The sequence below is a fragment of the Odocoileus virginianus genome, chromosome 30 (genome assembly GCF_023699985.2).
Source record: "Odocoileus virginianus isolate 20LAN1187 ecotype Illinois chromosome 30, Ovbor_1.2, whole genome shotgun sequence".
In the NCBI taxonomy this organism is placed as follows: Eukaryota; Metazoa; Chordata; class Mammalia; order Artiodactyla; family Cervidae; genus Odocoileus; species Odocoileus virginianus.
This window is the reverse complement of record NC_069703.1, coordinates 26,291,785-26,307,933: the sequence shown is the minus strand read 5'-3', so window position 1 is coordinate 26,307,933 and position 16,149 is coordinate 26,291,785. Positions and strand designations below refer to the sequence as shown.

At 42.8% G+C, this 16,149-nt stretch overlaps 1 protein-coding gene across 2 annotated transcripts in view; it reads right to left on the bottom strand.

Moving 5' to 3' along the window:
• SGPP2 (sphingosine-1-phosphate phosphatase 2) overlaps nucleotides 1-16,149 on the bottom strand; it is a 147,111-nt gene that overhangs the window by 36,338 nt on the left and 94,624 nt on the right. Inside the window, exons 3-4 of one of the 2 annotated variants that reach the window (XM_020910762.2) lie at nucleotides 4,422-4,601; nucleotides 1,459-1,548 (exon numbers count right to left, since the gene is read on the bottom strand). In XM_020910762.2, coding sequence (XP_020766421.2) covers nucleotides 1,459-1,548; nucleotides 4,422-4,601 — 270 coding nt within the window. The remainder of the gene's footprint in view (nucleotides 1-1,458; nucleotides 1,549-4,421; nucleotides 4,602-16,149) is intronic. The other variant, XM_070458704.1, reaches the window with a different exon arrangement.

Here is a 16,149-nt window from a genome sequence, read left to right as displayed (position 1 = left end):
CACACAGGCAGGAGTTTATTTCAAACTGGGATGTTTTGTTCATCATGGAAAATTTCAGCGTTGATTTTGATTTTTTTTTTTTGTTTTTAAAGTATTGCCTGAAAATCATTTCTCTTGATTCCAGAGTTGTTTGGCACCTCTTCGATTTCCTGCCTTCCTGGCCTCACCCTGGGTTCTGTCCCAATTCCACTCAGGTCCCCACTTTCCTTGGAGTTAGAATTTGTTTTGTTTTGTTTGTTTGTCTTGAGAGGAAAGCATGGGGCTTCCCTGGTGGTCCAGTGCTTGTGAATCCACCTGCCAATGCAGGAGACACGGGTTCGATCCCTGGTCCAGGAAGACCCCACCTGCCGCGGAGCAGCTGAGCCCGTGTGCCCCAGAGCCTTGTGCTCCGCAACAAGAGAGTGGCCCCCCACCTGCTCATTGCCACTAGAGAAATCCCATGTGCAGCAACAAAGACCGAGCACAGTCAAAAATGAATCAATTTTTTTTTCTTTTTTTAAAGAGGAAAGCATCCCATGCAGCCATAAACTCTTGGACTCTGGGTTTATTTTCCTTCCCATTCTCTGCTTCTGCCCATTTTGACAAACCCTCTCCCCACATCTGTTCCCCTCTGTGGCTTCTGTCCTTCCACCCCCCACCCCTGGATGACCAAGGTCAGGCACAAGGGGAGAAACAAGAAGGCCAGTGAAGGCTGGCCTTTCCCTCTGAGGCCTTAGCCTAATCCAATTGTTGAGCTTCATATGGAGAGTAACACAATTAGCAAGGGCCTGGTCCTTTTTAAAGAAATCTATCACCAATTACCATGATAAATAGTGCCCATGGTAAGCCATGGCCAGCGTTATGCTCTGGAACTCCTAGGCAGATGGCTGGCACCCTAGGAAATAGAATTGAATCATTTCAACTGTGCTAACTGTGGCAGCTCTGAAAAAAATTCCTAATATGGTGGGGGGAAAAAAAAAAGGTAGACAGCTCTTTAAATGCAAACCCACTATGGAAGGAAGCAAGCCCATGATGCTGGGCTCTTCTGATCCGGTGGGACTCCTATCATGAAGGGCAGCTAAGACCCCTGAATTTCAGAACCATTTCTGGAGGACCTAAGTGAAGAACTTCATCGATCACTCAACATCCCTGACCCTGGGTGTGTTTCTGCACTGCCTGCTTCATCATCAGTAAGCCAGCATGTAAACAAATTACCTGAATCTTCATTGCCGTTCTAGCCAGTCTAGCCCAGACCAGCCTACTTGATAGTATCTTAATGATTCATTACTATTATTATACAGGTGCCTTAAGATAATCATTTCCTAATTCATTGGCCTGATGGGAAATAAAATGATAGCCTTCACTGGCCTTCTTATGAAATGCAAATAGCTTTATAATCATATAGTATGAAGAACACACTGACACCGTGGCTACACTCCTATTCAGATATTACCCCAAGACTTGCCCACAAAGCCTTACCAGGACCGTGTGCATCCCAGTATAAAGTCGGCTGAGACCCACCAACGTGGAAAACACCACAGCCATCATCAGTCCCAAAACAAAGGGATACTGCAGGGGAAGGAGAGAAAACAAGGCATTAGATCAGGCTCAGACACACACAATTTGATGTTGTAGAAGGGAAGGGGTTTCTGATCCATTAACTCCTAGTCTTAATCTCATATTCCTTAGGCCAGTAGTTTGATGATCTAAAATCACTCAAAAAAATGGGAAAACTAAGGAAAGAGAAGGAGAAAATGCCTAGGAATGTACTTCTGGAAGGAAGTTTCACAATATACTGACATGCAAATAAGACACACTGGGACTTGACCATAGCTATTGTACTGAAAGTTTTAGTGGAGTAAACAATTTTTTATTTCTACCTATATTTAAAACTTGTGAAATATACAGTATTTCCAAGAGGCAAGGTATATGGATGGTGCTATAATTTTACAAAGTCCAACCAGCTACCTTCCCAAGATGTGCTGTGAAGATAAAGCTTGGCAACAACTGGATTCATAGGGAAGTCTGGGAACAATGGCCAAGCTAAGACTGGCATATTTGTACAGTTGTCAAGGCAAAAGTCCAGACTTCAGTGAATCTTGACATTTGAGGATGAGTAATGAAAACAGTTGGAGGAATCTGGCTAATGATAAGTCATATAAGGAACACACAGATATGCTTATGAATTAGATGTAGAGAGATAATCCAGTTGCTTCAAGTACTAATGTCTGTGGTCTTCCACGGTGCTAAGGATAAGGATGATACAGAACTGTCTATAATACGTGACGCACCTTACAGTCACTCTCATTTTATCTTCACAGAACCCTATGAAGTACAGTCTATTGTTAGCCCCAGTCTACAAATGAGGAAACCCTTAACCTTGATAAGTTGCATTAGTTCTGAACTTTTGCACAAAGATGCTTGCCCATCGATCATCACATTTGGTCCTCCCAACAGAAGCCAGGGCTCAAGGAGGTGCAGTGGTCACACAGCCAACAGTGACAGTCTAAACAAGAAGCCACATCTTCTGAGTCCAAGCCAACATGTGCTTTCCAATGTAACATCTGAGTACAATGATATAGGGTTGTATCTCTTTTCTGAAGACTTATCGTTAACTGGGTCTCGGATTTTAATTGAAAAAGTGTTAAAAACAAATGAGCTAATGCAGTCACAATTCAGAGGCTGGGTATTAGCCTAAACACATATTTAAATAAAGTAAAGAGTAAAGAACCAAACTAGCTAAATATATTTATCACTAAAAATTAAATAGGAAAAGAAGTCCATAACAATTCAGGCCTTATATCATATGAGCTGTAAAGAAGTAAGAAGATACAGGCGGCCTTAAAATAAGCATATAAATGACTGTTGTTGCTTTCCTGCAGTCAGCACCACTTGCTTTTTTTCCTAAGAGAAGCAAGTTCACAGGCTTCTCTGGATGCTGACAGCTTCCAGTGATGGGGCGAGTGGTGGGAGCACCATGTCCTTCTGGGACAGATGGCATGGGGACAGTACAACATAGCTCAGAAATCTGCATTCAATAAACTCCAACAGTACTGGGGGGGCTAAGACTTTTTTTTTTTTTTAAATCCTGGCATGACATTTAAGTTGGCTAAGATCAAGAGTGGTATGGGGGCCTCCCAGGTGGAACAGTGGTAAAGAATTCGCCTACCAGTGTAAGAGACGCAAGAGATGCAGCTTCAAACCCTGGGTCAGGAAGATCCCCTGGAGTAGAAAATGGCAACCCACCTCAGTATTCTTGCCTGGAGAATCCCATGGACAGAGAAGCCTGGTGGGCTATAGTCCATGGGGTCACAAAAGTCAGACATGACTGAGCACACAGTCAGATATAATCCTATACTTGTCCCTTTCCCACTGAAGTCTAATCCCAAGTGACCAGATAGAAAACCAGGTGGGGTCAGGACCTGACACTAATCTTGTTCTCTCCCAAACCCAAAACAAGCCTCCTGTTTTATCTACAACCTGAAACATGGAATGCCTCTGGGTTTTTGGTGTAAACAGGGCAGGAGAAGCAATGCTGTCATTTACACATGAGACTGCTAGTGTTAACAAAATCTAAAATTTCCAACAGGTAAAAGATACAATTTCTGAAATTAAGCACCAAAATAGAGCAAGAGTTCTCAGATAAGAAAAATAAATCTTCATTAACGTAATCATATAACTTTTATTTATTTTTCAGCTGTGCTACATGGCTTCTGGGATCTTAGTTCCCCGATCAGGCATTGCATCCAGGCACCAAGGTCTTAACCCCTGGACTACTGTGAAATTCCCAATAGTATACAACTTTGAAAAGGTCTTGCTACAATTGGCATTTAAGCAGATAATAAGTGAAATTCTATTTTCAACACTCATTAATCTCCTGTCATTTAGAAAAGCTTTCTAGAAAATGTGGACTGATTATTTCTACTGGTTGAGCCCTGAGAAAGGGCAGATGCATCTTTGGCAGCTAATTTGAGCCCAGATTCTATTTCACCCTGGGCCCTGGGGTATCAGGCTTGAGGATTTGGTGAAATCATCTCCACCCTGGAGAGTCATTTACCAGGATCATCAGCCCCTCACATCTCTTGCAAACAGAGGGCACAGGCAGTGACTTAAGAGCCATCTGGTCAAGTAGCTCAGGGTGGAAATGCTTCCAGAAGGGGGAGACCACACAGCCCAGTGATGCTCGTTTTATAAATGGTGTCCAGTTTCACTGTTGGGCATAACCTGCTTTGGACACTAAATCATATGGTCACTTCATTTATAAAGAAATCATCACTGTTCAATAAGTGTTCCCCCATCTTTACTTCATAAGTTTCATCGTCCTTCAAAAAAAAAAAAAAGCAAAACACCTCTTTGCCCTGAAGTCCTGAAGCAAAACCCCTCTTTGCTCCCTTACTGTGTGGATGGTGGTAAGTGGTGGAGAGGAAGAGTCACTGTCTCACCTGGTACCTGTCCATGCTAGAGATAAGGAGGGTGAAGGAGATGGCCGTGGCTGCCATGGCGTGGGTGGACGGCATCCCATATTCAGCAATCACTCTCTTCTCGAGTTTCACGACAGGAGGGGAGAAGGGGCGGGGCCACTTCAAGATCTCTTTGGTTACCTGGCCAATATACATCACCAGCTGCAAAACCAAAGGATGGAAGTAAGTCTAACCAAACAAACAAAATAATAAAGTCCTGGATTCTGTGAATTTATTTCGAGGTTTCCTGTTGTTTGATTGAAATCACCTTTCTCTCTGAACCAGCTGCTCATTGGAAAACTCTTGTAGGATGATGTTTTCATTGTTTGAAGAGAGAAACAGGCCTTCTGGATTCCAGAAGGTCACTGGGCAACCAAGACGTGACACTAACACGTCCTACTTTGGTCATATAGTTAACAAACGTTTATATAGCCAAGCACTGGTCTAAGAGCTTTACAAACATTAAGTCACTTAAAAAAGCAAGTGAGTTCCAGAAAAACATCTATTTCTGCTTTATTGACTATGCCAAAGCCTTTGACTGTGTGAATCACAATAAACTGTGGAAAATTCCGAGAGAGATGGGAATACCAGACCACCTGACCTGTCTCTTGAGAAACCTGTATGCAGGTCAGGAAGCAACAGTTAGAACTGGACATGGAGCAACAGACTGGTTCCAAATAGGAAAAGGAGTATGTCAAGGCTGTATATTGTCACGCTGCTTATTTAACTTACATGCAGAGTACATCATGAGAAATGCTGGGCTGGAGGAAGCACAAGCTGGAATCAAGATTGCCGGAAGAAATATCAATAACCTTAGATATGCAGATGACACCACCCTTATGGCAGAAAGTGAAGAGGAACTAAAGAGCCTCTTGATGAAAGTGAAAGAGGAGAGTGAAAAAGTTGGCTTAAAGCTCAACATTCAGAAAACTAAGATCATGGCATCTGGTCCCATCACTTCATGGCAAATAAATGGGGAAACAGAGGCCTACTTTATTTCTCTGGGCTCCAAAATCAATGCGGATGGTGACTGCAGCCATGAAATTAAAAGACACTTACTCCTTGGAAGGAAAGTTATGACCAACCTAGACAGCATATTAAAAAGCAGAGACATTACTTTGCCAACAAAGGTACAGCTAGTCAAGGCTATGGTTTTTCCAGTAGTCATGTATGGATGTGAGAGTTGGACTATAAAGAAAGCCGAGTGCCGAAAAATTGATGCTTTTGAACTGTGGTGTTGGAGAAGACCAACACCAACTCTCAAGACCAACTCTTGAGAGTCCCTTGGATTGCAAGGAGATCCAACCAGTCCATCCTAAAGGAGATCAGTCCTGGATGTTCACTGGAAGGACTGATGTTGAAGCTGAAACTCCAATACTTTGGCCACCTGATGGGAAGAGCTGACTCATTTGAAAAGACCCTGATGCGGAGAAAGATTGAGGGCAGGAGGAGAAGGGGATGACAGAGGATGAAATGGTTGGATGGCATCAGCGACTCAATGGACATGGGTTTGGGTGGACTCCAGGAGTTGGTGATGGACAGGGAGGCCTGGCATGCTGCGGTTCATGGGGTCGCAAAGAGTCAGACACGACTGAGCGACTGAACTGAATTAAATCCAAAAACAACTGTAGAATGCAGACCCATTTTACAGAGGGTAAGGTATAAATCATTGTATATAGTTAGTAAGTGGTAAAGACTTATTGGATTGAAATCCAGGGAGTTTGGCTCCAAAATATGTGCCTTAAAACTACCACAGTAGGTACATATACACCATGGAATATTACTCAGCCATTAAAAAGAATTCATTTGAATCAGTTCTAATGAGATGGATGAAACTGGAGCCCATTATACAGAGCGAAGTAAGCCAGAAAGATAAAGACCATTACAGTATACTAACACATATATATGGACTTTAGAAAGATGGTAACGATAACCCTATATGCAAAACAGAAAAAGAGACTCAGATGTATAGAACAGACTTGTGGACTCTGGGAGAAGGCGAGGGTGGGATGCTTCAAGAGAACAGCATTGAAACATGTGTATTATCTAGGGTCTAACAGATCACCAGCCCAGGTTGGGTGCATGAGACAAGTGCTCGGGCCTGGTGGATAGGGAAGACCCAGAGGGATCGGGTGGAGAGGGAGGTGGGAGGGGGGACTGGGATGGGGAATACATGTAAATCCATGGCTAATTCATTTCAATGTATGACAAAAACTACTGTAATGATGTAAAGTAATTAGCCTCCAACTAATAAAAAAAAAAAGAAATTAAAAATGATGGAAAAAAAAAAAGAAATACATTAGTCTTTCAAATAATGTAGAAAATAAAAAACAGGGTTACAAAAAAAAAAAAACTACCACAGTAATACTTCAGGGATGATCCTGGACGAAGATAACCTAACATTCAAATCAGACAGTCTTTATTTTCAAGTTTTAACCAGAAAAGTGACTCTTCTTATGGAACTTTTCGCTTAAAATTTTTTGAGTGCCACTGTTATTCCTGATATATGTAGGCAAGATACTGGATACAATTTAATGTTATCCAGTAATCAACAGCATCATACAATAAATAGTGGGACTATTCTCAACCCTATAACAAACACGATTCAGTCTGGAATTTTTTCAATTGATTTTTTTTCCCACAATGCCCTTAATGTAAAAAATCCACTTCTCTTTCTCCCTTAAAGCACAACATAGAAATCAGAATCAATTTCCATACCCTCCCAAGACACACAGGACTGTTAAGAACAGGCTCAGTTACTTTGTCAGAGAGCTTCACATCACAAGTTTCAAGATCTGTTACAAAAGAGGGAAGAACAACCTGCTTACTTATGTCTCTGTATATGCAACTCCAAGTGCGGCCTGAGGACAGACAGCATCCATACCCCCTGAGGGCTGTTGTACAGGCTCCATCCCGTACCCTGTGGGATTCAGTTCAGTTCAGTCGCTCAGTCATGTCTGACTCTTTGCGACCCCATGAATCGCAGCATGCCAGGCCTCCCTGTCCATCACCAACTCCTGGAGCTTACTCAAACCCATGTCCATCGAGTCGGTGATGCCATCCAGCCATCTCATCCTCTATCGTCCCCTTCTCCTCCTGTCCCCAATCCTTCCCAGCATCAGCATCTTTTCCAATGAGTCAGCTCTTCCCATGAGGTCGCCAAAGTATCGGAGTTTCAGCTTCAGCATCAGTCCTTCAATGAACACCCAGGACTGATCTCCTTTAGGATGGACGGGTTGGATCTCCTTGCAGTCCAAGGGACTCTCAAGAGCCTTCTCCAACACCATAGTTCAAAAGTGTCAATTTTTCGGCACTCCGCTTTCTTTATAGTCCAACTCTCACATCCATACACGACCACTGGAAAAACCATAGCCTTGACCAGATGGACCTTTGTTGGCAAAGTAATGTCTCTGCTTTTTAAAATGCTATCTAGGTTGGTCATCACTTTCCTTCCAAGGAGTAAGTGTCTTTTAATTTCATGGCTGCAGTCATCATCTGCAGTGATTTTGGAGCCCAAAAAAATAAAGTCTGACACTGTTTCCACTGTCTCCCCACCTGCGGGATTAGAACCCTCGTTTTCACAAGGCTCCTGGGTGGTTGCTATGCACATGAGACTTTCAGCAGGGCTTTTCACTGTAGTCTTGCACTTTGTCATGGGCTTTAATTATAAACTTCCTCATCTAACCGTGACTGTATTGATCTTACTAGAGCTTTATTTAGCTCGTGATGGCTGGAGTTACTTGTCTTTGGAACAAAACCCATGAAAGAGTATTTCAAAATACTTTGGGTTAGTCAGTCAGATTGCTTTAGAGTTTCCCATATTCTGGTTCTTTCTTTTAACTCATCTTGCTGGTGAATTCTGAGCATTGCTCTGATGCACTCAGTATCCTCCAGAAGGCGCTGCATATTTTTTTTTTGCTTGACTGCCACTTTGTTCTGGGTTAAAAATCAAGAACCACTGCCTGTGCACAGCAGGCCAAATCCACAGGCTTTAAAGCCTCAGTGACAATCACTCCAAATTCTGTAACTGCGATTTCTAATCAGACTTTGCAACTTAACCCCTTTACCATCCCCTTCTTACCAGGAACTACTGTCTTGGAAACCAGCTTACTCTTCTACCTTCCTCTTGTGAGCCCACGACACCCGCATTAGACTATTTTCTGGGGAGTTGAAAAACTTGCAGATACTATTGACTACTAAGAATTTCCCCAAGATGCTTGAATATATTTCTCAATCCTGTCCCTTTATTGCTTATCAATATCAACAAAATATTACAGGCATAATGAATAACTCTAGTTCACTCAAAAATACTTAGAATCCTCAGAGAGGAAACATTAAAATTCTAAGAGTGAAGACAGACTAGATTACCCTCATTCAGACAAAATTTAATTTCCTTGAAGTTCATGAGCTTCTTTGAATTCATTTATCTTTTGCCTTCTCTGTCTGAAGGTTGTTTTTAAGAATGAGGGTAATTGTTCATTTTATTTAAAAGTATTCTCATAGCAACACAATTGTTTCTGGTCAATAAATCACAAATAGCAATTACTGTAATGGCAGCCCTCTTTGAATAAGAGCAAGTGAGGTGATGTTTTTCAAGTTGTAGGGAAAGATCCCCACTCTCAGGATGACCAATCCTGTCTCTGCCACTGCATTCATTACAGCAAATCAAGGAGGTGTCCAGGTCTATACTAGGGCCCCATCCTTGAGGGGAGAAAACCATCACACAGAGGATCTCACCATAATGCAAATATGCTTTGAGAAAAAAAATCATCCACAGAATTCTATGGGTATATATACATGTAGAGGTAGACTTTTCCAATGAGTCAACTCTTCACATGAGGTGGCCAAAGTACTGGAGTTTTAGCTTCAGCATCAGTCCTTCCAGTGAACACCCAGGATCTCCTTGCAGTCCAAGGGACTCTCAAGAGTCTTCTCCAACACCATAGTTCAAAAGCATCAATTCTTCAGCACTCAGCTTTCTGTACAGTCCAACTCTCACATCCATACATGACCACTGGAAAAACCATAGCCTTGACCAGATGGACATTTGTTGGCAAAGTAATGTCTCTGCTTTTTAATATGCTAGCTAGGTTTGTCATCACTTCCCTTCCAAGGAGTAAGCGTCTTTTAATTTCACGGCTGCAGTCACCATCTGCAGTGACTTTGCAGCCCCAAAAAATAAAGTCTGACACTGTTTCCACTATCTCCCCATCTATTTCCCATGAGGTGATGGGACCAGATGCCATGATCTTAGTTTTCTGAATGTTAAGCTTTAAGCCAACTTTTTCACTCTCCTCTTTCACTTTTATCAAGAGGCTTTTTAGTTCCTCTTCACTATCTACCACAAGGGTGGTGTCATCTGCATATCTGAGGTTACTGATATTTCTCCCAGCAACCTTGATTCCAGCTTGTGCGTCTTTCAGCCCAGCGTTTCTCATGATGTACTCTGCATATAAGTTAAATAAGCAGGGTGACAATAGACAGCCTTGACATACTCCTTTTCCTATTTGGAACCAGTCTGTTGCTCCATGTCCAGTTCTAACTGTTGCTTCCTGACCTGCATACAGGTTTCTCAAGACAGGTCAGTTGGTCTGGTATTCCCATCTCTCTCTGAATTTTCCACAGTTTATTGTGATCCACACAGCCAAAGGCTTTGGCATAGTCAATAAAGCAGAAATAGATGTTTTTCTGGAACTCTCTTGCTTTTTTGATGATCTAGCGGATATTGGCAATTTGAACTCTGGTTCCTTTGCCTTTTCTAAAACCAGCTTGAACATCTGGAATTTCTCGGTTCACGTATTGCTGAAGCCTGGCTTGGAGAATTTTGAGCATTACCTTACTAGTGTGTGAGATGAGTGCAATTGTGTGGTAGTTTGAGCATTCTTTGGGATTGCCTTTCTTAGGGATTGGAATGAAAACTGACATTTTCCAGTCCTGTGGCCACTGCTGAGTTTTCCAAATTTGCTGGCATATTGAGTGCAGCACTTTAACAGCATCATCTTTCAGGATTTGAAATAGCTCAACTGGAATTCCATCACATCCACTAGCTTTGTTCGTAGTGATGCTTTCTAAGGCCCACCTGACTTCACAGTCGAGGGATTGGGGGCAGGAGGCAAAGGGGACAACAGAGGATGAGATGGCTGGATGGCATCACTGACTCTATGGGCATGAGTTTCAGTAAACTCCAGAAGTTGGTGATAGAGAGGGAGGCCTGGCGTGCTGCAATTCATGGGGTCGCAAAGAGTCAGACACGACTGAGCGACTGAACTGAACTGAACTGAGAGATAGACTTTGGTGCAACCTGGGGAACCAGGAGTCCTGGGGCTGAATGTTAAAAGGAAGACTGTTTAACTAAGGTGAGGGATGGACAGAGAATCATCCAGGTTGCAAGAATAGCATGAGCAAAAACTTAAAGAAGTGATATTGGGTGGAGCTCCTAGGTGGTTAGGACCGGTGGCATTTTTTGGTAATATTTATTTTTATTTATTTGGCTGCACCAGGGTCCTTAGTTGCAGCCTGCGGGATCCAGTTCCCTGACAGAGATTGAACCCAGGCACCCTGCATTGGGAGCATGACGTCTTAGCCATTGGAGCATCAGGGAAGTCCCAGTGGAGTTTAAACTGTGAAACACACTGTGTATTACAAGGGCTGAGACTAAAGGAACTGACCATAAGAGTTGCTGGGGAGGAGGGGGAGCGTGGAACTTCCATACGGCATTGAAGAAGGTGCAAAATGATACCACCACTGTGGAAAAACATTTTGGCAGTTTTTTAAAAAGCTAAAACAAATGATTGCCATAGGACCCAGCCATGCCAACCCTAGGTATTTACCCACAAGGAGTGAAAGCATAAGTCATACAAAGATTTGTCCATGAAAGTTCATGGCAGCTTCTTTAACAGCGCTAAACTGCAAACATCCTGATTTCCATTGTGGAATAATCATGCAATTGAATTGCTGTTATTTAGTCGCTAAGTTGTGTTTGACTCTTTTGAGATTCCCATGGGCTGTAGTCCACCAGGCTTCTCTGTCCATAGGATTCTCCAAGCAAGAATACTGGAGTGGGTTGCCATTTCTTCCTCCAGGAGATCTTCCCCACCCAGGGATCAAACCCACATCTGCTGCATTGGATTCTTTACCACTGAGCCACCACAGAAGCCCATACAATTGAATACTTCTCAGCAACAACAAAAAAATGAACTATAGAAGTCAAGCCACAGCACAGGTGAATCTTAAAGTAATTCTGCCGAATGAAGAAGTCAGGTCAAAAACAAAACAACAGTACACACTACATGATTTTGTTCATATAAAATTCTTCTCCCCTCCCCTTTTGTTTTCTCGCATGGGGATTCTCAGTTTCCAGACCAGGGAACTGAACCCATGATCTCTGCAGTAGAAGCTCAGCATCTTAACCACTGGATCTCCAGGGAAGTCCCTAAATATATAATTCTTAAAAATGGAAATGACTTTATAGGATAGAAAGGAGATCCAACAGCTGCAGAGGGAAATTAATTACAAATGGGCTTGAAATTTCTCAGTGACAAGTATCTAAATTATGGTGATGATTTTAGGGATATGTACACATATCAAAATGTGCCACCTGGTACATTTCAAATATGTGCAAACTTCATGAATAGGGGCTGTCCTGGTGGCTCAGACAGTAAAGAATGCGCCTGCAATGCAAGAGACCCATATTCAATCCCTGGGTTGGGAAGATCCCCTGGAGAAGGAAATGGCAGCCCACTCCAATATTCTTGCCTTGAGAATCCTATAGACAGAGGAGCCTGGTGGGCTACAGACCATGGGGTCGCAGAGACACAACTGAGAGACTAATACACACACACACAAACTTCATGAATACACTAAAAATTACTGAATCATACACTTTTTAAAAATGAATTGAATAGTATGTAAATTACATCCAATAAAACTAAGTATGTACAGCTTATTGCATGTCAATCACATCATAAAAAGTTGTTGTTGTCTTAGCCAGCTTGGGCTGCTGTAACGACCAACCATAGATGGGGTGGCTTACAAACAGGAATTCATTTCTCTCAGTTCTGGAGGATGAAGTCCAAGATCAAGGCACTGGCAGAAGTAGTAAATGGCGAGGACCTGCTTCCTGGGTCACAGTCAGTCATCTTCACAGCACTTGAAAGAAGTGAGCTTTCAAGCCATGAAAAGACATGGAAGGCTCTTAAACACATTACCAAGTGAAAGGAAGCCAGTGTGAAAGGCTCCATACTGTATGATTTCATCTATGTGACATTTTGATAAAAGCGAACTACGGAGACAGCAAAAAGACTAGTGATTGCTGAGGGTTGGGGACATGGGTAAGTGGAGCACAGGGAATTTTTAGGGAATTGAAACTATCCTGTATGATACTCTAAGGGTGAATACACATCATTATACATTCGTCCAAACCCATAAAATGCACAACACCAAGAGTGAACCCTAATATAAGCTAAGGACTTGAGATACCAATGTGGGATCCCCGTTTGTAACAAATGTCCCATTCTGGCGAAGGATATGCATGTGAGGGTGAAGGGCCTATTTACGAATACTCTATACTTCCTGCTCAATTTTGCTGTGAACCTCAAAACCACTTCAGAGGTAAAGTCTATTAAAAAGAATACTGTGGCAGAAGAGAGCTATTTCTCCATTTAGTTCTCAGGGAAGGAGTACAATGATTAACTCATTATGGCGTGCCTTCCGTGAAGGACTTTGCCCTGCATTGTTGAAAGGCCCTTCTACCTAAAGGAGCTAAATTAAGTTCCATCATCCATCACGCTCCTTTGGGCTGAGGCCTCCAAGGCCTAAGTGTAAAAGCAAAAAATCCATGGGGAGGCGAGACAGGAAGCAATTACAGCTCATTAGCCTCAGCCACCTGGCTGGTCCCCTGCCTGGTGCTGATGGGTCTAGGGCCCCCGTGGCGTTTCACCATGAGAAATTAGCATACTTGCTTGTTTCTCCCAGACCGTGCAAAGAAAATCCATTTCTCTTCATCACCTACTGCTGTCCCCAAGCAAACAGAAGGCTTTTCTAAAAAAACGAACTCTGCCCTAATGCAGTGTATCTTCAGAAGGTGGAATAACTTCCAACCTGGGATCATCACTGATGTCTGGGGCTCTTTGCAGCCAGCGGAAAAAACAGTGCTTTTTCTTAGTGTGGTGGCCCTTCCTGCTTATCACTGGGTTGGCCAGTAAGTTTGTTTGGGGGTTTTTTCACGAGATGTAACGGAAAACCCAAACAAATGTTTGGCCAAGCCAATACAATCCAAAATGACAATATTTCCATGTCTAACACAGCTCTGATGAGCAGAACTTTGGTCTTCAAGCCAGGATAAATAAAAACCTAGATAGTTTAGAAAACAGAAGAGTTTTGAAATAACAAGACCAGTAAAGCCCCACAGGATTTTAAAGAACAGCCACAAGTTGATTTTTTTATGCTCTGGGATTGCTCACTGCCCACCCCTCTGTGTCTTCCTCCTCCCAAAGCATCCTCCCCCCCAAGCATCCATCTCCCCCTCCCCATGGTGTGAGGGCTTCACTGTTATAATAAAGCTGAATCCTCTGCAGGGCAGAAGGAGCCCGGAGAAGCTCTTTTCAAATTACATCCCCAACGCCCCTCAAAACCACACATTTTTAAACTCTAACATCTTTCTTCCCTCTGGCTTCACCTATAGTCCACATCACCATTGGGGAATCATAGTGCAAGCAATTAACTAAGAGGCATGTAAGCTGTTCCAGGTGGTGCAGTGGTTAAAAAAAAAAAAAAATTCGCCTACCAATGCAGAGATGCAAGAGACACACGTTTTTGATCCCTGGGTCGGGAAGATGCCCTGGAGGAGGGCATGGCAACCCGCTCCAGTATTCTTGCCTGGAGAATCCCATGGACAGAGGAGCCTGGTGGGCTACAGTTCACAGGGTCTGAAAGAGTCGGACATCACTGAGCACACACATACACACACAACACACACGCAAGATGTCACTCGGGTTTCACGGGGCAGAAACATTGTGAGTCACTAGGGTTTATGGTCTACCAATAGATTTATTTTTAAAAAGTCAGGAATTCATTCCTCATTCTAGAGAACAATGAGATGTAGCCCAAAGACCACAGCTTCTCTATTCATCCCCTTTCTTAATCTGTCCAAATTAAGCTCAGTCCTCTTCTCCTCAGGTTACAAACACAATAATTTGGATAAAGAAAGACCAGACACCCAACCATCCCACTCCTAGGGATGAAGAGGAAAAGTTAAAATGTTACATAACCTCCTTCTTCTGCCTCTGTAAGCTTGCCCCTTGCAAACTCTAGATCACACAGGTCATGTAGTCTCAGAAAGTGGGGACTGGCAATACTAGGAACTGGAGTTTATCTCACTCACCCTTGTTCTGCTCTTTGCAATTGCCCAGCCCCTGCAAACCTGCTTAATCATGCCTGTCCAGGTCAGGTATCCCCTCCCCATCCTGACTGCTGTTCCCGCACATGCAAAACTCCCTAGTTTAAACCAGCCTATTAACAGCTAGTGTTGCCCACTGCAGCCTGTCTATAAAAACTCTGTAATCCCTTTGTTTGGGGCTCAGTGCAGGCGAAATAAACCTGAGTTCTCCAGCTCTCGGGAGTGTGGTGCTTGAGTACTGGTTTCTGCAACAGGTACATATTCAAGAACCCTGAAAATGCATCTCCTCACCGAAATTTGTACATGAATATTCTTAGCATTATCCTTCACAATAGCCCCAAAGTTAAAAGTTTAAACCGAATGTCCATCAACTGATGAATGGATTAAAAAAAACAGGGTACATCCGTACAATGAAGTATTATTGGACCTTGAAAAAAAATGAGGTACTGATACATGTTACAGCAAGGATGACCTTTGAAAACTGTGTGCTAAATGAAAGAAGTCAGACGAAAATGACAAACATGGTATGATTCCATTTACATGAAATGTTCACAATAGGCAAACCCATAGAGATTAGTGGTTATCTGGGGGGTAGGGGCTGTTTGGCTGGTGGAATGGGGAGTATTGGTGAATATGGGGCTTGTTTTTAGGGAGATGAAAATATTGTGGAGGTTGATGGTGGTGATGGTTGCACAACTCTGTGAATATAACAAAGCCATTGAATTATTTTCTTTAGAAAGGTTAATATTATGGTATGTGAACTGTATCACAATGAAAAAAAGAGAAACTAGACATCAAGATGGATTCTGAAACAACCTCTTCCCTGTGTCCCTGAAGTCTTTCGTTTCAAAATGTTATTGACAATGCCTTCAAATATTGATTCAATAGAAGCATCTATGGCTGCTACTGATATTTTCTTCAAAAGTCCTGCCCAACTCTGCCCCTAAACCCCAGTCCTACAGGGCACTGAGGTGGTGACTGCCCATGACCCAGAAAACTGAAAGTTCTACCTACTCAAATCCATGAGGATGGGATTCATTTTAAGAGCAATGTTAAGCTCTGGAGGCTTTTTAGATCAATAGTTTTACCCGAGAGAGAGAGAGAGAGAGAGAGAGAGAGAGAGAGAGAGAGAGAGAGAGAGAGAGAGAGAGAGAGACAGATTGCTCTAGCCTGTGGAGTTTTGTTTTCTCAGTGTCCTTTTTTTTTCTCCCAGGAATACACACTGCTCTGTGGTCTTCTATTTGGCTTCAGGGAGTGGATTAAAAGCAGATCTTTGTTATGGTTATGGGGACTACTGCTTACCATTCAGTGTAA